Source organism: Geotrypetes seraphini, chromosome 2, assembly GCF_902459505.1.
Source record: "Geotrypetes seraphini chromosome 2, aGeoSer1.1, whole genome shotgun sequence".
NCBI classification, from domain to species: Eukaryota; Metazoa; Chordata; class Amphibia; order Gymnophiona; family Dermophiidae; genus Geotrypetes; species Geotrypetes seraphini.
In genome coordinates this window covers 184,764,285-184,790,452 of record NC_047085.1, presented here as the reverse complement: position 1 = coordinate 184,790,452, position 26,168 = coordinate 184,764,285, and the positions used below count along the sequence as shown (strand labels likewise).

At 44.6% G+C, this 26,168-nt stretch overlaps 1 protein-coding gene across 3 annotated transcripts in view; it reads right to left on the bottom strand.

Moving 5' to 3' along the window:
• The window catches only part of DCDC2 (doublecortin domain containing 2), a 252,645-nt gene that overhangs the window by 12,814 nt on the left and 213,663 nt on the right, over positions 1–26,168 (bottom strand). For 2 of the 3 annotated variants that reach the window (XM_033934506.1, XM_033934503.1), the window contains 2 exons: positions 25,407–25,507; positions 567–902 (listed from right to left, as the gene is read on the bottom strand). In XM_033934506.1, the coding sequence (XP_033790397.1) occupies positions 567–902; positions 25,407–25,507 (437 nt within the window). The remainder of the gene's footprint in view (positions 1–566; positions 903–25,406; positions 25,508–26,168) is intronic. The other variant, XM_033934504.1, reaches the window with a different exon arrangement.

The following is a 26,168-nucleotide window of genomic DNA, read 5'->3' as shown; positions in this document are numbered from 1 at the left end:
AATATCTTCCCTAGGAGATAGGTATGTTATTCTGGATAGAAGGGTAATCTCCCCATGCTTGCGAACATTTGATTCTACTCAAATTATGATTTTGTGAAGATCTGTCAGTATTATGGCTCTATCACAATTTAACTAAGATCTTAACAATGATGGTTTCCAACAACATACTAGAAAGCAGGAAAACAAAGTCAGGGGGGAACTTATCAAGGTGGGTTACTATTAAGATATGTTATTTTACCACTTATTTTAGCACAGGTCCCATTTTATGAAATAAGAGCTAGTTACTAATAACCTGGATTAACAGATGGGGATGGGGTGCTAGGCTGGATGGACCATTGGTCTGATCCTGTAGGGCTATTCTTATGTTCTTAATATATCTTTTAAGATGACCTGCATTGATAACTTCTCCCCCTTAATAATACAAGTGCTGGAACTCTGAAACAGCTTATAATCAGTACTTTGTGGCTACTCAAACATGCAAAAATAAAATAACTGTGGTAGATCGATATAGATACAGTATAATACCTTCCCACCCCCTCCAATAAACTGTACAAAAATGTTCTTACATGACCTTGGTTGCCTTCATTGGCTGTTTTCTCCTGGCCAGGATCATGACCACCATTAATTGCTTCTGATCCTTCACCACTTTCTTCATTTTTCTCTCGATATCCTCCTTCATTGTCACCATCCTCAAAATTATTGTGAAGCTTTTTATTTTTGTCTGGCATTCCATTATTAAGCAAGCTTTCTTTACCATCCTGTTCTTGTTCTTCATCCATTCCATTTTCATTCAGCACTAACTCTCTTTCATCTTCACTTTCTAACAATTCATTATCTTGCTGTTCAACTTCACTTTGAACTTCAGCATCTCGTTCTTCTTCCTCTACTGTTTCTGCAGTCCTCTGAAGAAATAAAAACTAAAATTAAACCATTTTGCTCTATTATTTTAGGAAAAAATGTTAATTTAATTCAAAATACAATAAAGATGGCTTAATAAGTTACATATCAGTTGCCCTTCTAAAAATACCAAACATTTATGGTTTTACACATCTATGAACAAAGCATTAACAGTCAATAAAGAATGTGTAGCTCTATTAAGAAGAAAAGCTCTCAATGGATAGGCTCCAACTAGAGGAATAACTTAAGATAGTTTAGGTCCAGAGTGACTTATGGGTAATTAAGTATTTTCCATATATGTAAAAACTACTGAGAAAAAGCTTTAATTGTACATACACAAAAATTATGAAGCATTAATTAAACCTAAAAGAAACTGGAAAGTCGTACCCCATGCAGTAGATGCACAAGCAGATAAAAAGGTGAGGACGAAAGGATAGTCCTTTCTTAGGAACACACAAACTTTATTGGAGAACCACATAAAATGGATTACAGTTCAGCTTGACATGGCCAGTGTTTTGACACATAAAAAATGTGTCTTCATCAGGAGTTGTTATGAATCCTCTCAAAGTCATGAGAATGATAAACAGTAGTAAACCATCTCAGTAGTAACAGTAATCCATCATAAATAATTCTCCAATAAAGTTTGTGTGTTCTTAAAGAAGGACTATCCTTTTGACCTCACTTTTTCTGCTTGTGCATTAAACCCTTCTTTATCTAATTTTAAATTTATAACTATGTCATGATATGCAAATTAATCAGCTGTAAATGCAGGAAATTGGGCTCTTAATTGAAGCTAATTTAAAAGCACCAGGCAATATAAAGAGATAAATATCCTTTAAAGCAAACTGTTATGACATTGGAGTCACAATTGGCATTGAAATGGGATCAAGTTACTCTGAATGCCCTTTTGAAAGCTAAATATAAATATAATGAGATTTCCTCACAATTGGCTAGGAAAGATTTGTTTTCTCAACAGGCTTTGTATTATGAAAACTCGAATAAAACGGGAAGATTATTGGCTAATTATCTCAAAGCAAAGAAAAGAAAAGTTAAGATTGTGGCTATTAAAGATGGCAATGGCAAAATTCATACCCATATTGGAAATGTTTTAAAACAATTTTTGGAATATTATAAGGCTTTATCCCAGGACAAGCAAGCAGCATATTCTTGACTGATGGGTGACGGCACCGACGGAGCCCCGGTACGGACAATTTTAGAGTGATTGCACTCTAAGAACTTTGAAAGTTCTAGTAGGCCGTACCGCGCACGCGCGAGTGCCTTCCCGCCCGACAGAGGCGCGCGGTCTCCAGTTTCTTAGTTTCCGCGGAGCTAAGAAGACGCGTGTTCCAACTGCTGTTGGAAAATTTTTTCAAATTTTTCTCGCCTTCCCACTCGCGCGTTATTTTCTTGTCATGATTTATTCACCTTATCGTTTCTTTCTTTTATTTTAAAAAAAAAAAAAAAGTCCATTTTTTTTTCGACTTTTTTCCGGTCAGCCCCGGCGGGGCCTGTTGGCACCATCGAAGCCTCGGGCTTCGATTTTGCTACGGCCGTTTTTCCTTTCATGCCCCCTTCACCGGGTTTTAAGAAGTGTCAGCGGTGTGCACGTCCTATTTCTCTTTCCGACCCGCACAAGTGGTGCCTTCAGTGTCTGGGTCCGGACCATAGGGCAGAAACGTGCACCCGCTGCAGTTCTCTCCAAAAGAGAACTCTAAAGAATCGCCAAATTCAACAGCAAATTCTTTTCGGTGCCGCCATGGAAGTTCCCCCGGCATCGACACCGTCATCTTCCTCCAAATCGGCACCGGTGACTTCGACACCGCAAGATCCATCCTCGGTGTCGCACCCTGTAGGTAAGCCGGCTAAGAAGCCATCCCCTACTGTCCTTAGCCCGCCAGTCGAACAAGCAGTGAGCCAAGTCCTGCAGACTGCGCGCCGGCCTCGCAAACGCTCCGCTCCTATTGAAGTCACTGCCTCTTCATCGGCATCGACTTCGCCTGAGCGTCGAGCTGCACCGCAGGTACCGAGCAAGAAAAAAGCGGTACCGGTGCCATCGGGACCGTCTCTGGATGAGAGAATAGCATCCATCCTTCAGGTCCAGCTTAAGGAGCAGTTACAACACTTGCTCCCGGCTCTGCTGACTCCGAGCCTTCCAGTGTCGGTACCTACTGAGCATTCGGTGCCGATCGTCGAACAGCCTGTTTTGTCAGCATCGACGTTGTCGGCACCGCAAAAATCTGTTTCTATGCCTGTTCTCTCGGCAGAACCGAAGTCTCTTCGACGCACTGCTTACTCGACTTCGGAGCCGGTGCCGTTCTCTGACACCCGTACTGCTGTACAGTCACCCGGTACGGTGTCCATGAGGTCTGGTAAATCGGTACGCAAAACCATGCATACCGAACCTTCTACCCCACTTTCTCAGGGCCGTCTGTCATCGGTACGGGACCCTGATTTGTGGGATGATTCTGATGATCCCCTCGGTACTGAGGCAGATTATTCCTCGGAGGAGGATGTTACATGGGTGCAGGATCCTGCTGGTAAGCCAGAACACTCGTCCTTCACCAAGTTTCTTAAGGAGATGTCGGACACCCTTTCCATCCCTCTAGAGTCTGACTCTAAAAAATCTAAAATCTAAAAAATCTAAAATCTAAAAAAAGTTCTTTCTCACTTAAAATTGGTGGAGTCGGATGACATGGGCGTTCTTGGGAGACCCTTGATACAGCACTTTTATAGTGCGAAACATGCATGTCGGGTTTCACTCCCGGACATTGGCTGATTAAATAAGCTAAGTACAAGCTTAAAAAGTCTCTTTAAAACATTGTATATTTATTATAAACACGTTTTGGATGAAAAATTTTTTGATAAAAACGCTATAGGCAGCCAATGATGAGTTCTCACATAATTCTTCCCGCAATGAAACACTAATTTAGCGGTGGAGTGGTGGGGCTGAGGCTTCCTTTTAGTAAGTTTAAAGAAATGGTGAATGTGACTTTAGCCTGGGTCTAGAATATTGGTCTAAAAAATCCAAAGCATTTCTTGATGCTTTGGATTTTGACCAGCCTCCGAAAGAATTTTTAAAGTTACCCCTCCATGACATCTTGAGGGAAACTTTTTACAAAAATTTAGAAACTCCTCTCACCGTTCCAGGAGCCCCTAGGAAGCTGGAATCGCTTTACAAGGCGATTCCTATTCCAGGGTTTGACAAACCCCAGCTGCCCCATGAATCTCTGCTGGTGGAGTCCACCCTCAAAAAATCGGCAGGCTCTAGTGTACTGTATATGCCTCTGTCCCTCCTGGCAGAGAGGGCAAGGCCATGGATAAATTTGGTAAAAGACTTTACCAAAATGCAATGCTGGCCAACCGTTCAGGTAACTATGCGTTTCACTTCTCTTTTTACCTGAAACATTTGATTCAGCAAGTCTCTTCTTTTCAAAAGTATCTTCCTGACCGTAAGCTTCCTGCATTCCAACAATGCACTTCCAGTCTCCTACAACTCAGGAAGTTCATGGTCCGGTCCATCTATGATACTTTTGAACTCACATCCCGAGCCACGGCTATGTCTGTAGCGATGAGACGATTGGCATGGCTCCGAGTCTCCGACCTTGATGTGAACCACCAGGACCGCCTTGCCAATGCTCCCTGCCTGGGTGATGAGCTCTTTGGAGAATCTATGGATACCACCACTCAAAAGCTCTCTGCCCATGAGACGAGGTGGGATACTTTGCTGAAAAATAAAAAGAAGCCTCCTCCTCCTCGTCCATTTAGACAGCAGCCATCATATCAGAGGCGGTTTTCTGCTCGGCCAGTTCAGCCTCAACCTCCACAACTTCGGAGGCAGCGGCAACAGCACCAACAAGCACGTCAGCAACAGCCGCCTACCATAAAGCCTGTCACTCAGACTAAGCCGACTCAGCCCTTTTGACTCCCTTCTCCTGGGCATTGCCAGTCTCCATCCCTCCTGTCCTCTTCCACAGCCCATAGGAGGTCGATTAACCATTTTTCACTCTCGATGGGAGGTAATCACCACCGACCAGTGGGTGCTCTCGATCATAGCCCATGGCTACTCCCTCAATTTTCAGAGTCCTCTGCCGTTAGGCCTGCCAAAAGAGTCTGCTTCCAACAAGTCTCAGTCCCTCCTTCTCGCTCAAGAGGTTCAATCCCTCCTTCTTCTCAATGCCATCGAAGAAGTTCCTCAAGATCAGCGAGGTCAGGGTTTTTACTCTCGGTACTTTCTAGTTCCCAAAAAGACCGGAGACCTCAGACCCATCTTAGATCTCAGAGATCTCAACAAATGTTTGGTCAAAGAGAAGTTCAAAATGCTCTCTCTTGCCACCCTCTACCCTCTTCTCACTCAGGGCGACTGGCTATGCTCCCTCGATCTCAAAGAGGCTTACACACATATTCCTATCCATCTGACATCCAGGCAATATCTGCGCTTTCTCATCAATCAACATCATTATCAGTACAAAGTGCTACCCTTCGGCCTGGCCTCCTCTCCCAGGGTATTCACCAAATGTCTGATTGTGGTAGCGGCCTATCTCCGCTCTCACAACTTTCAAGTCTTCCCTTATCTGGACGACTGGTTGATCAAAGCTCATTCCCCTCAGGCGGTTCTGCTTGCCACCAATCAGACCATTCACTTCCTTCGACTATTAGGGTTCGAAATCAATCTACCCAAGTCTCACCTCATTCCGACCCAGCGACTTCAATTTATTGGAGCCGTTCTGGACACTGTTCTGATGAGGGCGTTTCTTCCATCCAACCGCCTTCACACCATCCTCCATCTCTGTCAGCAGGTGTTTCAACAGATTACCATTTCTGCGAATCACATGATGGTGCTATTGGAGCACATGGCTTCGACAGTACATGTCACACCCTTCGCACGTCTCCACCTGCGTACTCCTCAATGGACCTTAGCGAACCAATGGTCCCAAGCGACGGATCCTTGTTCACAACACATATCTGTGACCTCGTCTCTTCGACAGTCGCTTCTTTGGTGGTTGACATCTTCAAATCTATCCAGAGGTCTGCTGTTCCATCTACCTCCTCATCAACTAGTCATCACCACAGATTCCTCCCCCTACGCCTGGGGAGCTCACTTGAACGAATTCCAAACTCAGGGATTTTGGACTGCCCAGGAAAAGAAACACCACATCAATTTCCTGGAACTCCGAGCGATGTTCTATGCCCTCAAGGCGTTTCAACATCTTCTCTTTCCTCAAGTACTACTCATTTGCACAGACAATCAAGTTGCAATGTACTACATCAACAAACAGGGAGGAACGGGCTCTCGCCTGTTGTGTCAGGAAGCCCAACGGATTTGGTCTTGGGCGACAGCTCGTCACTTATTCCTGAAGGCTATCTACATTCAAGGGGAACAGAATTCCTTACTGGACAATCTCAGCAGAATTCTCCAACCTCACGAATGGACTCTCGATCCCTCGACTCTTCAGACCATTTTTGCTCAATGGGGCACTCCTCAAGTGGACCTTTTTGCAGCTCCCCACAACCATCAGCTGCCCCTGTTTTGCTCCAGACTCTACTCTCCTCACCATCTGGTGCCCGATGCATTTCTCCTGGATTGGACCAGTCTCTTCCTATATGCTTTTCCCCCTCTACCGCTCATGCTGCGAACACTGTTCAAGCTCAAGAGGGAACAAGCCACCATGATTCTCATCGCTCCACGGTGGCCCAGGCAACATTGGTTCTCCCTTCTACTTCAACTCAGTTCCAGGGAACCCATACCTCTTCCACTGTTTCCTTCTCTGCTTTCTCAGCATCAGCAGACCCTACTGCATCCCAACCTACAGTCTCTGCACCTGACAGCTTGGTATCTCTCGGGCTGACTTCGGCTCACTCACTCCTTTCTCAGCCTGTCCGCTCTATCATTGATGCTTCCAGGAAACCGGCCACGCTCCAGTGTTATCAACAGAAGTGGTCTCGGTTTTCTTCCTGGTGCCTCTTACATCACCATGATCCCATGTCTCTAGCAGTGGGACTGGTGTTGGACTATCTTCTTTCCTTGTCTGACTCTGGTCTTAAATCTACTTCTATCAGAGTTCACCTTAGTGCAATTGCTGCCTTTCATGAGCCAATTCATGGAAAACCCCTCTCGGCTCATCCTTTGGTTTCTCGGTTCATGAGGGGCCTTTTCAATGTGAAACCACCTCTCAAGCCTCCTCCTGTGGTCTGGGATCTCAATGTGGTTCTTTCCACTTTAATGAAGCCTCCTTTTGAACCTTTGGCCACAGCGCATTTCAAATTTCTTATCTGGAAAGTGGTCTTCCTTATAGCTCTCACTTCTGCCAGGAGGGTCAGTGAACTGCATGCACTAGTGGCCGATCCACCTTTCACTGTTTTTCACCATGATAAGGTGGTTCTCCGTACACACCCCAAATTTCTTCCTAAGGTTGTGTCTGACTTTCATCTTAACCAGTCCATAGTCCTACCTGTATTTTTTCCAAAGCCTCATTCTCATCCAGGTGAACAGGCTTTGCATACCTTGGACTGTAAACGTGCTCTGGCTTACTATCTTGAACGTACTAAGCCCCACAGATCATCTCCTCAACTATTTTTGTCCTTTGATCCTAATAAGTTGGGTCATCCTGTATCTAAACGCACTCTCTCCAATTGGCTTGCTGCTTGCGTTTCTTTCTGTTATGCTCAGTCGGGCCTGACACTGGAAGGTTCTGTTACGGGCCACAAAGTTAGAGCTATGGCAGCGTCTGTAGCTTTCCTCCGATCTACTTCCATTGAGGAAATCTGCAAGGCTGCTACTTGGTCCTCAGTTCACACTTTTACATCACATTATTGTCTGGATGCATTCTCCAGACGGGATGGACACTTCGGCCAATCTGTTTTACAAAATTTATTTTCCTAATGGCCAACCTTCCCTCCATCCCTCTTTTTGTTAGCTTGGAGGTCACCCATCAGTCAAGAATATGCTGCCTGCTTGTCCTGGGATAAAGCACAGTTATTTACCGTAACAGGTGTTATCCAGGGACAGCAGGCAGATATTCTTGCGTCCCTCCCACCTCCCCGGGTTGGCTTCTTAGCTGGCTTATCCTAACTGGAGACCGCGCGCCTGTCGGGCGGGAAGGCACTCGCACGTGCGCAGTGCGGCCTACTAGAACTTTCAAAGTTCTTAGAGTGCAATCACTCTAAAATTGTCCGTACCGGGGCTCCGTCGGTGCCGTCACCCATCAGTCAAGAATATCTGCCTGCTGTCCCTGGATAACACCTGTTACGGTAAGTAACTGTGCTTTATATTCTTCTGAGCTTTATTCAACTAAAGAACATGATGGTAGGGAATTTTTAAATTCAATAAATGGGCCGAAGGTTCCCGAGCATATAAAAGAAAAACTTTAAGCGCCTATATCATCTGCAGAACTCCAGGCAGCATTGAAGTCTCTCCGGGTTAGATCCACCCTGGGTAGCAATGGATACACAGTGGAGATTTTTTAATCTTTTCAAAATTTATTATTACCTCATCTTTTAAATTTATATCAATCACAACTGATTCAAGGTTGTATTTCAGGTACTATGGCAGAATCGTTAACCATTGTTTTGCCAAAGCCAAATAAAGATCCCATGTTGGTTTCAAACTACAGGCCTATTTCTTTAATCAATATAGATGGAAAACTCTTGGCTAAGTTATTGGCTCCAAGATTAGCCAAGGCTCTCCTTTATATGATCAGAATGCACCAAACGGGTTTTATGGCTCAAAGACATTCTTCAAATAATGCCAGATTGGCATTTAATATGCTAAATTTAACAAAAAAGATGGTTGATCCGGCCTTCTCTGTTTCTCTGGATGCAGAGAAGGCCTTTGACCGTGTGAAATGGACATTCATGTATCAAGCAATGGATTGGTTTGGTTTAGGATCCGGATTTATTCAAATGATTCAAACCTTGTATAGTTCCCCTTCTGCCAGATTATATATTATTGATAATTTCTCAGAGCATTTCTGTCTGCAGAGGAGAGTTAGACCCCTTGTCTCCTTTGCTTTTTGATATTGTTCTGGAACCCTTGTTGTTGGCTATACAGTAGGCAAAGGAGATTCCTTATGCAGGTCGGGAATATAAGATATCTGCTTATGCTGATGATATCTAGCTTCATTTGAAGAATCCTGAATCTACCAACCCACATCTACTGGAATTGATAGATCGTTTTGGTAAATTTTCTGGATATAAAATAAATTGGAGCAAATCGAAGGTTCTTCCGTTAAATGCGCATTGTGCAAAAGGATTATTTGATTCATTCCCTTTCCTTTGAAAGGAAGAGAGTATAAAATATCTGGGTATTATGATTCAGAGAACATTGGAAGACACAATGACAGTAAATGAAACTTTTTTATTGCTGAAAGTCAAAGAAATGTGTAAGCATTGGAACCTATTACATCTTTCTTGGTGGGGGAGAGTTCAAACTGTTAAAATGATGATTTTGCCTGTAGTTTGCTACCAAATGAGTATGTTGCCAATTTATTTTCAAGGGTCCTTTTATAAAAAACTAAATAGTATTCTTACTAAATTTAATTGGCTTGGTAAAACTGCTAGAATTGCTTTAGTATCTTTGCAAAAACCAATTGAGGAGGGTGGGGTAAATTTTCCAAGTTTTTACAGATACCATCAAGCTTTCATAATGCGGCAGGGTATGTATTGGATCCTTCCTAAAGTCTTGGAGCATCTTCCGGACTGGCTTTACTTAGAATGGCAACTCATGTCTCCTTTAAGATTGTGTCACATACTGAGTATTAAACTGCCAAGGATTTATAAGGATAATCGTATTCTTCTTGGTACATGGAAAACTTTAAAATTTGTTAACAATCTCACACCTGTACCGGTGCAACAATCCACATGTCAGTCCTTATGATTGAACTCCAAGATTCAAATTGGTGAGTCTAAGATCCTCTGGAAGCATTGGATGCAGGCAGGCATACGTACTTTGGATGATGTATTATCACTTGGGTTCACGACTGCAACACATATTCGGTATTACAAAGTCTCAAGCATTTAAGTCAGGGGTAGAGAACTCCGGGTCTCGAGAGCCATATTCCAGTCGCGTTTTCAGGATTTCCCCAATGAATATGCATTGAAAACAGTGCATGCAAATAGATCTCATGCATATTCATTGGGGAAATACTGAAAACCCGACTGGAATACGGCTCTCGAGGACCGGAGTTCCCTACCCCTGATTTAAGTGGTTGCAGTTGAAACAGGCCATTCAGAAGGAGTTCCCTGAGTGGCAAAATTTTAAAAATCAGTATAGCTTGCCTGGCCTATGCTTTCAGACAGATTTGCAAGGGCATCAGGCAGCCAAGTGGTATAAATTAATTTCGGAATATTTGAATAAGAAACCAAAAACAAGCCTAAGGGATATTTGGAGCATTGAGGTAAAGCAAAAGATTTCTGCTACTCAGTGGCCACGGATTTGGTCTTAGAGGATGAGATGTACAGCATCAACATCTACAAGACAAACCTGGATAGGATTTTTTGGACACCTGTTCATTTGCAAAAATTAGATAGTTCAAAGTCTAATAGATGCTCTGGCATTGTCATCTTGATATAGGGTCACTGGATCACATGTATTTTTGCCCCTTAATATCAGGCTTCTGGAAGTCAATCTGGGTTACAATTAATAGGATATTGGGTACCTCCATGTCCATGTCTTACGATGTGGTTCTCTTTGGAACTATACTGCAACCCAAGTCCCTAATTTCTGCAGGTGAGAATAAATTATTTCTTGAAATGACTGGGATTGCTATACAAATAATCACAAAAAACTGGAAGAATTGCGAAAGACTGAATCACACCTTTTGGTGGGAATCCCTATGCTTGTGTTATCAATATGAACATATGAATTCTGAAATAAAGAGTTATGGAAAAAATTTATTAAGATTTGGAGCCCTTTAGCAAATTTTGTATCCACCAATTAATAGTCCAAGCCTTCCATTTTATTGAATTTTAAACACATCCAGATTCGGAGGGAGGAAGAGATGGGGGTGGGTGGGAAAGACGTTTATATTATTATTAGTAATAAGTGCTGTTATTTGGTGCCAATTGTTGTATTTTTGTATGCACTTTGTATGTTATTAAAATGAATAAAGACTTAAAAAAAAAAAAAAAAAAAAAAAGAGATAAATATCCATTCCTCCCCTTCTCATGCTATAATTAAAAAAATGTCACCAAATCCTAACTTTTAAAAAGCTTTCTTGAAGTAATGCATTAAGGAATGAAAGATTAGAGGCTCCTTAGGCGCGTTTGGGCCTTGAGCAGGCGGTAGTTTTTTTGCTAGCGCACGCTAAAACATGCACTAATCCGGTGCGTGCACTAAAAACGCTAGCGCACCTTCGTAAAAGGAGCCCTAGGTTCTTACCTTTGCTAATCTTCTTTCTTGTAAATCCACACTTTATTCCAGGACCAGTGGGTTACTTCTGTCTACCTGCCAGGACTTTGTAGGAAGCCTCAAATTTCAGAGACTTAAAACCCTCCCCCTCATATCTCATCACTGTCACTGGTTCTGTGAACATCAGTAGGTAGCAAAACAGCCAGGAACATCAGTAGAGGATAATAACAAGAGAGAGGGGAACGGGGACACTCCCCGATAAGTAAGTGTATTCTGCTCACAATTAAAAATTGTTACAACCCAGGGTCTCTGATGAGTGCAGCAGACCACCTAGGCTGTGACAAAATTCTGGCCTGGCGTGTCCCCTTTAGCTTGGGGTACCCTTCAGGCCTGGCAATGGCTATGCTGTGGTCAAACTCCAGTATTTTGGGTAAGTATTTACCTTTCCAATAAAAGAAGGAAACTTCCACCAAGGTTCAAGTTCTTAGAAAGATTTATTATTCCTGGCCACTGGCCAAACTTTGGGTTTGGGTTCCAAGCACCCTGCTTCCCACAGAATAATTCAACGGTTTCAAAAGTAACGAAAGCAAAGAATTTCAGCAATAAACAAAACTACAGCTTTTCCTCCAGCAACTGGCCAACAGCCACCTCAGCTGTTGCAATTAGGTAAACTTCCAAACTCTTAATTTCTTTGCCAGCAATATGCCAGGTAAAGACACCAGATACAAGGAGGTACAGTATAGCGATACTTTCAGGCAGGTTCTTAAAGTAGCTGGTAGCAATGCTTAAATTTTAGCAAGGCATTCTGCCCCTTTATACAGGCTGAGCAGGTGCTTTGCATTCAGGCAGCTTTTGCACAATGAGCTCTTAACTAACTCTCCCTGGTTATAAGTGAAGCCAAAAGAGTCAAATATAAGCTTTACCTCTTTTACAGTCCACAAACTAGCAGTCATGAAAAGGAAAGTTCTTACACAGACTGGTTCAGCATTCAGAATGGCTTCCAGGCACAGCTGTTGCATTGCACTGCTCCTAATTAGCTGCCTCTGTTCAAACGCACCTCAGTGCCAAAGCCTCAGCAAAACAAAAATAGAAAAAAAAAAACAAATGTTTTCTCTGAACTAGTTTTAAAAGGAAAGAAAAACCACTAGAGTTCATAAGCGGGTCTGCTCCTGCCAGCACAAGCCCCTTTCCTTCCAGGCAAAAATACTAAAAACAAAAACACAGTACAATGCAATGTCTTCTTCAGAGAGTTAATGGCACAATTCATCACACTCACATTTATAGAAGTTGATTTCTATCAATTCTGGTATCATCTCTGTTGCTTCAAAATCCATAACTTCTAGATTATTCACCTAGTCCAGTACCCCAGCCTCTCACAGTCTGACTGAAAAAAAACCCAACATCTTTCACTGCCTCTTTCGGTCTCCTGCTTCTTCTACTGGGCACCTCCCAGCTCTTCCTTCTTTGACTCCCTCACCGGCTTCCATTTAGGGCAGGCGTGTCCAATGTCGGTCCTCGAGGGCCGCAGTCCAGTCGGGTTTTCAGGATTTCCCCAATGAATATGCATTGAAAGCAGTGCATGCAAATAGATCTCATGCATATTCATTGAGGAAATCCTGAAAACCCGACTGGACTGCGGCCCTCGAGGACCGACATTGGACACCCCTGATTTAGGGAGCTCCAAACCATGCCCCCTCTGCCTGGCTGAGGGAGGGGAGGTGAATCAGTTCTCTAGAGTAGTGGTTCTCAACCCTTTCCTAGGGGACCCCCCAGCCAGTCGGGTTTTCAAGATATTCCTAATGAATATGCATGAGAGAGATTTGCATACCTGTCACTTCCATTATATGCAAATCTCTCTCATGCATATTCATTAAGGATATCTTGAAAACCCGACTGGCTGGGGGGTCCCCTAAGACAGGGTTGAGAACCACTGCTCTAGAGAACAGCTATGTCTGCCAGAGGTCAGTTTTCCCTGCTCCTTTCTTAAAGGAACAGCAAGCATTTCAGGTAAAAGTCTCCTGCCAGGATTTCAAGGCTCTATACAAAAGAGTGCAAGTTTCCTACAGAACTTTCCCTGTTTCATACTGGCTATTCCAGAAATAGTCATCGCCTGCCTGTTCCAAGGCACTGACCTGGTCAGCTCTTCTGTACTGGGACTGTCTAACCTTTACACATTTCATAGGAACAAAACTACTGCTGGCAGTGGGTTTGTTACAAAATGAAAAACAACAACAAATATGCATAATTGAATCAGGATATCAAACATTAGTAGCCTAAACGATAATAACAGTGCTTTAAGTAGAAACAGCACGCACTGACAGAAGAGGGTGCTCTATCTAGGGACCCCGAAAACTGAATGCTAAACCCAATCAGATGGAACTGTATATAGGCTGGTCAGAAAATAGAAATCCAGCTTACCAGTAATTGAAAGGCAGACAATCGGCGAATCAGGAAAATACAGGGAGAATTCACAGAATAAAGTGTGAATTTACAAGAAAGAAGATTAGCAAAGGAAAGAAACTAATATTTCGTTCTTGTACAATCCCACTTTATTCAGGGTCCAGTTGGATATAACAAAGCAGTCCTGGAGAATCAGGGTGAGACTGATGAGCCCACTGCCAAAACATAAGAATATCCTTACTGGGCAAGACCAATGGTCCATCAAGCTCAGTAGCCCGTTCTCACGGTGGCCAATCCAGATCACTAATACCTGGTCAAAACCCAAGGTGTAGCAATATTCCATGCTACCAATACAGGGCAAGCAGTGGCTTCCCTCATGGCTTTCTCAATAACTATGGACTTTTCCTCCAGGAAATTGTCCAAACCTTTCTTAAAACCAGCTACGCTATCCGCTCTTACCACACCCTCTGGCAATGCGTTCCAGAGCTTAACTATTCTCTGAGTGAAAAAAAATTTTCTATTGGTTTTAAGAGTATTTCCTTGTAACTTCATCGAGTGACCCCTAGTCTTTGTAATTTTTGATGGAGTGAAAAATCAATCCACTTGTACCCGTTCTACTGCACTCAGGATTTCGTAGACTTCAATCATATCTCCCCTCAGCCGTCTCTTTTCCAAGCTGAAGAGCCCTAACCGTTTTAATCTTTCCTCATATGAGAGGAGTTCTATCCCCTTTACCATCTTGGTCGCTCTTCTTTGAACCTTTTCTAGAGCCACTATATCTTTCTTGAGATAAGGAGACCAGAATTGAATGCAATACTCCAAATGAGGTCGCACCATGAAGTGATACAGGGGCATTATGACATTCTTAGTTTTGTTAACCATCTCTTTTTTAATAATTCCCAGCATCCTGTTTGTTTTCTTAGCTGCTGCCGTACATTGGGTGTCATCATATTATCTACAATGACACCCAGATCATTTTCTTGGGTGCTAACCCCAAGGTGGACCCTAGCATCCGGTAACTGTGCTTCAGGTTATTCTTCCCAATGTGCATCACTTTGCATTTGTCCACATTAAATTCCATCTGCCAGTTGGACGCCCAGACTTCCAATTTTTTATGGTCCGCCTGCAATTTTTCACAATCCGCATGCATTTTAACAACTTTGAACAGTTTAGTGTCATCTGAAAATTTAATCACCTCACTCGTCATTCCAATTTCCAGATCATTTATAAATAAGGTATGTAGCACCAGTCCCAGTACAGACCCCTGTGGCACTCCACTGTTTACTCTCCTCAATTGAGAAATATGCCAGTTTAACCCTACCTTCTGTTTTCTATCCGATAACCAATTCTTAATCCACAACTGACCTTTGCCACCTATCCCATGAATCTTTAATTTTCTCAGGAGTCTCTCGTGAGGAACTTTATCAAAAGCTTTCTGAAAATCTAGATACACTATATCAACCGGCTCACCTTTATCCACATGTTTATTCACACCTTCAAAGAAGTCAAGCAAATTTGTGAGGCAAGATCTCCCTCGGCTGAACCCATGCTGACAGAGGCACCAAAAGCAGCATCCTGCCTGGTTGCCAAATTGATACCGTAAACTTGGTGAATGCAAAGAAAACACTTCTGGCAGAACAAGCCCACACCACAGGGGAGGGGGGGGGGGGCTCATTCTAGCCTCCATGGAAGCGGCCCTACAGATCCACCTCGAAATGGTGGTCTTAAAAGTAGGCCTACCCTTGCGGACAGGACCTGCTAGGACAGACAAGTGATCATAGAGGAGGAACTCAGTGGTGACTTCCACGTGAAAAGAGGAAATGCTTTCGGAAGAAAGAAAAGAACAGTATGCAGCATCACACCAGAATCCGCAATATGCCTACAGGATTCCCAGCAGGGGAGAATCTGAAGTTCCGAAACTCCTCGGGCTGAGGTAATAGCCACCAAGAAGATGAACTTGATTATAAGATCCATAAAGAACGCCCGTTCCCAAAGGCTTATAAGGCGGAAGAGCCAAAGAGCTGAGAACCAGAGTATGATTCCAAGTGGGGCACAGTAGACACAACAGAGGCCTAAGAGTGCCCCACAGGAAACAAGCCACATCTGGCTGAGCTGTCAATGAGCCCCACAAAGAGGGAGGGCCCACATCCAAAAGACAAGCAATCTGCACTGGAGCAAAGCTATCGCTAGGCCCTTCATCAGACCTTAAAGCAGAAACTCCAGGTCACAAGGAATCGATGGAATAGACGGGTTCACCTGACTCAGGGTGCATCAGGCAAAGCAACAACTCCAAGCCTTAACATAGGCTGCCCCTGTGGACTTCTGTTTCCTGTGAATTAACGTGTCAGCCACCACCGAAGAACAGTCCCGGTTAATCAAGGTCGCGCATTTAAGAACCATGCCATGAGACCAAAGCGGTCTGGATCCTACATTGCAATCAGACTCTGTGTGAGAAGGCGAGAATGACAAGGTAGCTGGAGCCCCCGATCCTGCTGGAGCTGAACAAAGTTGGCATACCAGAATCACTGGACCCAAGTGGGCCACTATCCGCCTCAACAGATGGCCTAGCATGGGCCACGGAGGGAAGACATAGATGAAACTTTCTCAAGGCCAGGGCTGAACCAGAGTGTCCAAGCCTTCGCTGCCAGCCTCTTGATGACAACTGAAGAATTGATCAGCTTTCTTGATGGCCGCAGTTGCCATTAGGTTGAAATTGGGGCACCTCCACTGATCTACTACGCAATCGAATGCTCTTTGAGACAGTGACCACTCTCCGGGGTCCAGCATCGGACAACTGAGAAAATCAGCTTAAACATTGTCTACTCATGCCATGTGTAGTGCTGACAGTACCACAAGGTATCTCTCCGCTCACCAGAAGAGAAGCTGAGCCTGCATGTTCAGGGAGGGATTCCTCATGCCCCCTGCAGATTGACAGAAGCCACTGCCAATTGACATAAGCCACTACCGTGGCATTGTCTGAAAAAACATGGACAGCTTGATGACAAAGAAGACCCTCGAAGTGGATAAGAGCCAGCCGAATGCCCGAAGCTCCAGGTAAATGAGCAACTACTTGCGCTCTGAGGGCACCCATTGATCCTGAACAGGAATGGTCATACACACCACTCCCTAGCCTTTGAGATTCGCATTGGCAGACAGAATCACCCGGTGGAAGGGAGACAGGCAGAGACTGTTGTTTTTTTATGCTTTATCGGGCATAATAAAAAAAAAAAATCAACAACATCTGGGAAAAACCTATCGACCCCTGCGCTCCAGGTGGGGACTGTTTGGAAAATTTACCAGGTTTGTCCTCCGAGATACACTTGCGTTTCACCTTAGCATCGCTTGTGCACTCCCCAGGGCTGTAGCACATGTGGAATACAGCTGCACATCTGACAGCCATCCACTGCAAATGAAGCATGTATCCATGACATCCTGCCCTGGGGATGTCATCTACGTGATTTGGGAGTAATCATTAGTGAAGACATGAAAACTGCCAAGCAGGTGGAGAAAGCTGCATCCAAGGCTAGACAAATGGTGGGATGCATCCGTAGAGGTCTCGTCAGCCGGAGGCCCAAAGTCATAATGCCCCTGTACAGATCCCATGGTGAGACCTCATCTTGAATATTGTGTTCAATTCTGGAGACCACATTATCAAAAAGATGTGCGGAGAATCGAGTCGGTTCAGCGAATGACTACCAGGATGGTCTCGGGACTCAAGAATCTCCCATATGAGGAAAGACTGAATAAACTACAGCTATACTCGCTCGAGGAACGTAGAGAGAGGGGGGACATGATTGAGACTTTTAAATATATCAAGGGCCGCATCGAGGTGGAAGACGATATCTTCTTTCTTAAAGGACCTTCGACCACAAGAGGTCATCCGCTGAAAATCAAAGGCGGGCAATTTCATGGTGACACCAGGAAGTATTTCTTCACCGAAAGGGTGGTCGGTCATTGGAATGAACTTCCATTGCAGGTAATTAACGCCAGCAGCGTGCTCGATTTTAAAAAGAAATGGGATATGTTTGTGGGATCTCTAGCGGGGTGAAGTCTGGGGGTGGGTCATTAGCATGGGCAGACTTGATGGGCTACAGCTCTTTTCTGCCATCATATTCTATGTTTCTATGTGGTTTTCTTTCAAAAATGAAGCTGGCAAGTATAAAAAATAATTTTAAAATCAAATCTGGAAAAATCCAAAATGGCTACTGAAGGCCTATTTTGACTAAAAATAGCCAGGAAAATCACAGAGAATCCTCAAAAAAAAGCAATTTTAGGATTTTAGGGGTGGAGTAAGGCATGAAGGGAAACCACCTAAATGAAAGAATAGGTTTCTTACCTCTGCTAATCTTCCTTCTTGTAAATCTCCTCTGGAGGCTGAACGAGAAGGTTCTAGTATGTCTGATAGCTTCAGCTGCAGGGCAACTAAAAGATGATCCCTCCCCTTTGGGCTACCTGCCCGGAGCTTCCTGTCTTGCTCAGTTAGTAGAAAAGCCATGTAGATCTATGACAACAGGAAACAGATGAAAAGAAAGAGAGGGCGCAGGAACTCCCGCTACCAGTCAATTCTGCTCAAGAAATTATTATACTAAAAACTACAGCCAAAAAAGGCCAACTGGAATCAAACACATAATGTAAACATTATAAACTGCAAAGCCCAGGTATTCCTGGAACGTAGACACAGGCTGAAGATCAGAAGGGCCACCCCCTGGAAACCCCACCAACCTTTAAACCTTACAAAGGGGAATACACATGTAATTCTTAGTGAGGCCAGTTAAAGACAGAAATCCAGCTTACTAGTTACTGAAAAGGCGACTTACGAATCGGACAAAACAGATGGGCGGGAGTTCAGTCTCCAGAGGAGATTTACAAGAAGGAATATTAGCAGAGATAAGAAACCTAATCTTTCATTCTTATACAATCCCTCTGGAGACTGAACTATAGGGACGTATCAAAGCAGTACCAAATTTCAGGGGGGCTCGATGAGCCCGCTGCAAGAACAGAAGCGCCAAAGGCCATATCATCCTAAGCCGCCACATCAAGCCAGTAAAACCTGGAAAAGGTATGAAGGGAAGCCCACATGGCCGTTCGACGAATCTCCTCAGTCGAGACCGCATGAGATTCAGCTCACGAGGAAGCCATTCCTCTGGTAGAGTGAGCCTTCGCCCCAAGGGGAGACTTCTTCCCTGCCGCCACATAGGCCACAGAAATGGCCGCACGTATCCAACGCAAAATGGTAGCCTTGGAAGCAGGCCGACCCCGACGCAAGGGGCCCGCCAGGACAAATAGATGGTCCGACAAATGGAAATCGTTAGTGGCCTCTAGGTATCTCAAAATGAGACACCGTACAACCAGAGACCGCAAAACACAGTCCTGTGACTTGGAACCCGAAATAACAAAGGCTGGCAAATGAACTTCCAGATTGACGTGGAAACCGCTTTCGAAAGAAAAGAAGGCACAGTCCTCAAAATCACCGCAGACTCCATGATGCTAAAAGAAGGACCTCTGCATGACAAAGCCTGAAGCTCTGACACTCGCCGCGCCGATGTGACTGCCACCAGGAATACGGTCTAAATGGTGAGATCCCATCAAGGGGTTCAAAGAGCAGATGAGCCAGGGAGTTGTAGGACAAAATTCAAATTCCAGGATGGGCAAGGCAGGCTCCAAGGAGGCCTCAGCCTCCCGGCCCCCAAGAACTGGACAACATCCCGGCGAGAAGCCAGAGAACCCTTGAATGAAGAGTGACCTAAACAGAAGAGTCCCACAATCTGAACATGTGGAGAAAAGACCGCCAGACTGAATCCCTGCACACCAAGCCTGAAAACACCTCCAGGCTTTCGCGTAGGCCGATACTGACAATTTCCGCTTGCTCAGCAGCAGTGTGGTGATAACCGCAGAGGAAAAACCCCTGGCCATCAAGGCTGCCCGCTCAAGTGCTGGACCATAAGCCCAAAGCAGTCTGGATCTTGAAGTGCAATCAGGCCCTGCGTGGGCAACCTCCAATTGCAAGGAAGACGCAGACCTCTCTCCAAGCTCAAGCTCAACCTCAACCAAGGTCTTCTAGGCTAGCCCGGAGCCACAAGGATTACCAGACCCCTGTGAGAGTACACCCGGTGTAGAACTCATCCTATCATGGGCCATGGGGAAAAAACATACAGAAGGCCCCCTGGGGACCAAGGTTGAACCAGAACATCAAGTCCTTCGCTGCCGACGTCTCATCAGCGGCCAACAGATTGAAGGTGGGATGACCCCAGCGGCGCACTATCGCCTTGAATGCCAGCGCTGACAGGGACCATTCTCCCCGGTCCAGAGTCTGACTGAGAAAGTCTGCCTGAATGTTGTCTATGCCGGCCACATGAGCAGCAAATAAAGCCAAGAGATGACACTTCGCCCAAGCAGAGAGCATCCGAGCCTCCAATCCCAGCATGGGACTCCTCGTGCCCCCTTGACGGTTGACATAGCAACAGCCATTGCATTGTCCGAGAAGACAAGGACAGCCTTCCGGTGGAGACTCTCTTGGAATCTTAGCAGAGCCAACCGGATCGCCCGTAGCTCCAGTCGATCGATCGACCATCTGCTCTCCCTCGGCATCCAGCGGCCCTGAACCATGATGAACATTCAAACCGCTCCCCAACCGGAGAGACACGCATTCGTAGTCAGGGTCACCCAATCCAATATCCGGAGAGTGAGCCCTTTGGTCAGAGTGACTGGGTTCCTTTGGTCAGAGTGACTGGGTTCAACCATCACATCATACTGCTGCGCATCGCTGCCAACCAAGGCAGCTGCATCCCCAGCGCATCTCTCTGGGAATTCCAGTGCGTCAGAAGTAAAAACTGAAGAAGATGCAGGCGAGCTCTTGTCCACAGAATCACATCTATGGTCGCCACCATGAGACCCAACACCTGCAGGTATTGCCAGGCCATCAGTGCTAGGACCACTAACATGTCCCGAATCGCACTCCTGAGTTTCAGTTGTCTGGATTCTGGAAGAAACACCTGGTTCAAACCCGTATGGAGCCGGATTCCCAGGTACTCCAAGTTCTGGGTCTGCTCGAGGGAACTCTTCTTCAGATTGATCACCCATCCGAGATATTCCAGCAAAGACACCACTTGGCAAACTGTCAAGCGGCCCTGTGCCCACAAGGGAGCACTGATCAGCCAGTCATCGAGGTACAGATGTACTAGAACACCCAGAGATCGCAAATGGGCAAACACCAAAACCATGTTCTTGGTAAAATCTCTGGGCGCCGATGTCAAACCGAGAGGGAGCGTCGCAAACTGGAAATGCCTCCCGAGAACATGAAACCTGAGAAACCTCCGATGATCTTGGAAAATCGGGATTTGGAGATACACTTTCATGAGATCCAAGGAAGCCAAAAACTCCCCGGGTGCCACCGCTACTATGACAGAACGCACCATTTCCATCTGGAAACGTGGAACTCACAAGAATGCATTCACTGCTTTGAGGTCCAGAATTGGTCTACAATTGACAGAGTCCTTCTTTGGCACGATGAAGTAAATCGAGTATCTCCCGGAGCCCAAGATGTCCTGTGGGACAGGCTCTATGGCCACCAGATCTAGTAATCGGCGCACCTTGCGGGCCCTTTCCGGATTGCCCTCAGGAGAGGACATGAAGAAGTCCACCGGCGGCTGGAAGAAATGCAGTCAAAGACCTTCCCTGAGCACCTCTATGACCCACTGGTCTGAGGTTATCTTTAGCCATCCTGGAAGGAAGGCCCCCCAATTTGGGGAGGCCTCGCCAGAGCACTGGCTTCATAATTTTCTCTTGGAAGGGATAGGTCGAGAGTTGGAAGGCTGTTGGCGCGTTGCACCTCCAAAGCGAGGTCTATAGGACGCTCCAAAACACTGTTCCGCTGCAGGGGATCCGGTGTACTGCAAGGTTCTCCAGAAGGGACAAAAATTTGGCTGTCCCATCCCCCTGGTCGGACGAGATCGAGGGCCAGGTAGCGCCTTAGGTTTACAGTCCTGCACACTTGCCATAAAGTCATCCAAACCCTGGCCAATAAGAGCAAACCTTTGAACAGCAATTTGCTCAGAGTAGCCTTGGATGAAGAATCACCCAACCACTGGCGAATCCAGAATATTCTCCTAGCAGAAACTGAATAAGCTCCCAGCTTAGCAAAAACTTTCAAAATATCATAGAGTGTATCTGCCAAATAATTCACTCCAACAACCAGGACAACTTCCTCAGGCTTACAGAGCACCCTCCAGAAGCAGACAAAATTTAAATTGTTTGCGATCTCCTGTCGAAGGATCATTCACAGAGTTGATCTGCAGCATGTGGCCAAACCCGCGAAAAAAGTAAAAAAAGGACTAGGAATTGAAAACAAATCACGAGCAGAATTAAATGATTTCAACCATACAGCGAAGCTGCAGGAACAAACTGAGCAAGACAGAAAGCTCCTGGACAGGTAGCCCAAAGGGGATGGATCATCTTTTAGTTGCCCTGCAGTGGAAGCTATCAGACATACAAGAACCCTCTAGTTCAGCCTCTAGATGGATTGTACAAGAAAACCCCTTTTTAAAGACCCCCCCCCAAAAAAAATCTCTGATTCAAGCTGTTAGCTGGTACTCACAGAAATATGAGCTGCAGATGGAGCTAAAACAGCTCACAGGGAGATCCTCTGTCTCAATTTGCTGCAAAGCTGAACTTTGAATCTTCTGACTGCTCCATCGGCCTGACTTCTACAGCCGGTCACCTACGCCATCCTCAAACACACCACATAGCATGCCTGCCGGAGGAATGCAGTCTGGCTCCAATCCCGGGCATACCTTCACTCGACTCACTAGTGGACGAACCTGGGGTGAGCTAGCTCCCAGGGGAAAGATCCCTGAGCCCCGATCTGATGTGCAGGCTGTCCAGAGGGCTTACTGACAAGCAGGGAACCCTTCAGAAACAGACTTTTCCCAAAGGTCTGCGATCTCTCGCAGTTGGAGCTGTCCCTGCAGGGAACCTCTGTAGCACAAGGGTGAAAACTGCAACTGAAAGACTGAAATTATACAAAATAAAACACAAGCAGAAAAAACAAGCTCCTACAGCCTGACTTGTAGGAAGAAAGACTGATGTTTACAGAACCAGTGACAGTGATGAAGTATGAGGGGAAGGGGTTTAATTCTTTGAAATTTGAGGCTTCCTACAAAGTCTTGGCGGGTAGACGGAAATAACCCATTGGTCCTGAAATAAAGTGGGATTGTATAAGAAAGTTCATTTAGTGCACAGAAAAATTCTACCATGTGGAACTAAGATGGATTCCTGAGAGCTTTGTCAAACTAAGAGCTCCTCTTTTGCTATTTACTTCTACTTAAGGTTATACTCATTCCCAATGAGAGCCATACCTAAAGCCTGTTCAATGTCGTACAAAAAAAATGAAGTTGTTGAAAAAAAATCCCAGTGGTAAAACTGCATATTTCTTGTTATATATGATTTTATCACTTTATTTTAAATCTATATTGATTTTCCAAACAGCAACAGTGCAAAACACAAATATATATACATATAATAATACCAAGAAAAGCACATTCATCTTACAGACATACATGAGCAATCATTTTAACCCTCCCACCCACCCAATAATTAACAAGAAAACACAAAGCCATAGAATCTTTCAATAACCTTTCCCAATTTGAAATAATAGTGCAATTTCCCTCTCCCCCGCCCCCCCTGGATGTGTATATTAAAAAGGCCAAAAATAAGATCAATTATCATTCCTTACAGAATTTTGTCAATGGTTCCCAAACATCCATAAATTTCCTATAATGTCCCTGTTGTATGGCCATCATACATTCCATTTTATATTTAAGTATTTTTATTGATTTCAATATAATATCAAGTAAAACTTGTACAGAAAGCAAATTTAACCAAACATATTACAATCATATAAATCTATACTTAACAAATTAAGTAGTTTACAAGAAAAACTATTATGGTGAAATTAGCTCAAGTCCTCTTTGGATCCAAGAATTAAATTGCGAGAAAAACAAGAAAAACAACCAACAAAGAGTAATAGTATGCCTAGGGTGACCCGGGGAACTACAGGCCGGTAAGCTTGACTTCAGTTCCGGGCAAGATGATGGAAGCACTGATAAAGGACAGCATCTGTGAACACATAGAAAAAAATGTACAACTGAAAATGAGCCAGCATGGCTTCTGCAAGGGAAGATCGTGCCAAACGAACTTACTGCACTTCTTTGAAGAGATAAACAGCCAGATGGACAAAGGGGAACCCATAGACATCATTTACCTCGACTTCCAAAAAGCCTTTGACAAGGTAACCCATGAGCGGCTACTTAGGAAGCTGTGGAACCACGGGGTGAAAGGGGACGTACCCAGATGGATTGGCAGGCAGGAAGCAAAGGGTTGGGGTGAAGGGCCACTACTCGGACTGGAGGGGTCGGTGCTCGGACCCCTGCTGTTCAATGTATTTATAAACGACCTAGAAACGGGGACGAAGTATGAAGTTATAAAATTTGAGGATGACACCAAACTCTGCAGCAGGGTTAGAACTACGGAAGAATGGACCTACAAAGGGTCCTAAATAAACTGGAAGAGTGGGCAAACAAATGGCAAATGTGCTTTAATATAGAGAAATGCAAAGTCATGCATATAGGGAAAAAGAACCCGATGTTCAGTTACAAAATGGGGGGATTAGTACTAGGGGAAAGTAACCTTGAAAAAGACTTGGGTGTGCTGGTGGGATACAACCTTGAAATCAACGGCATAATGTGCAGCAGCCTCAAAGAAAGCAAACAGAATGTTGGGTATTATTAAAAAGGTTATTACAACCAGGACGAAGGAAGTCATCATGCTGCTGTATCGTGCGATGGTGCGCCCGCATCTGGAGTACTGTGTCCAGTATTGGTCATCATACCTCAAGAAGGACATAGCGATACTTGAGAGGGTCCAGAGAAGAGTGACGAAGATGATAAAAGTTATGGAAAACCTTTCATACGCAGACAGGTTGGAAAGGCTGGGGCTCTTCTCCCTAGAAAAGCGGAGACTCAGAGGAGACATGATAGAGACCTTCAAGATCATGAAAGGCATAGAGAAGGTAGAAAGGGGCAGATTCTTCAGGCTATTGGGAACCACAAGTACAAGGGGGCACTCGGAGAAACTGAAAGGGGACAGGTTTAGAACAAATGCTAGGAAGTTCTTTTTCACTCAGAGGGTGGTGGACACCTGGAATGCGCTTCCGGAGGCTGTGATAGGACAGAGTACACTACGGGGTTTCAAAGTAGGATTGGATGAATTCCTGAAGGATAGGGGGATTGAGGGCTACAGATAGAGGTAGAGATAGGTTATAGAAAGAGTATAGATAGAAAAATAAGAGGGATTAAAGGGCTTGGACAAGGACCACCTTACAGGTTATGGACCTGATGGGCAGCCGCGGATGCGGACTGCTGGGTGCGATGGACCTCTGGTTTGACCCAGCGGAGGCAACTTCTTATGTGCTTATAGATCAGGTAGGGAGTTACTATTTTCTTTTAGAGCTCAAGTTTGAATTTTCTCCTTGTCCAGAGGGGACATAGCCAGAAAATTAGTCAAATGTTGGGGCTCAAAGAATACATATTTAATGGAATGATAACGGACAATGCACTTACAAGGATGTCTTAAACATACGTTCCATTTTAAAAGTGTGAAATAGAGATTCCCACCAGAAAGTATAATTTAACCAATCCTAATTTTTCCAGTTCTTCAAAATAAGTTTTTTTCACTTTATTGTTTAAAGTGGCTATGACAAATTAATTACCTGATCAACTGGCACTTCCACTTGAGTTTCTTCATCCTCTTGGACTTCTGTTGCTCCCCATGTCTCAGATCTCTTTTTAACAGCCTTGAAAACACTCTCATCTACAAAGAGAATACAACAAAGAACAAACAAAAGTCCAATTGTGACCCCTAGTGGTTAAATAGCAGAAAAACATTTACACACACAGCATCTGTGCCCATGAAAAAAAAAGGACTGAATTATCATTGAAAGGTAAGCAACCGGTCGCCTTTTTTTGGATTGCTAAAACCCCTGTTTTGGGGTTAATTTTTGCATAGCCTAGCGATGTTAGTGCATCAATCACTTGGCTAGTTTGCATGGGGTTTTAGCTAATTTGCATGGCGGGATTAGAAAATGGGCAATTAAGGGGGGGGAAAAAACCACATGGTGAGCCATTTTGTGCACTGGGACGGCAAATGTGATAATCGCTAAAGCAGTCAAAACTGGTTTAGCAATGATCGCTGACTTTATTGAATCTGGGCCCCTATCCCTAAACTACTCTATCCCAGAAACCCAACCTCCCCACACAAATGTCTTCATTCCAAAACACTAGCACCCTACAATTGCCCCAACGACTTCAAATAGTACCCATCCTGCAACTGCACTACCACTCAGCAAACTGTCCCTTCCCCCAAAAAGCTACTCCTCTACAACTGCCCCACTCATAAAAATCAATCCCTCCCCATAACTGCCTCACTACTCTGCAAATTGTACTCACTCTCAAATAATACCTCCCTGAAACTA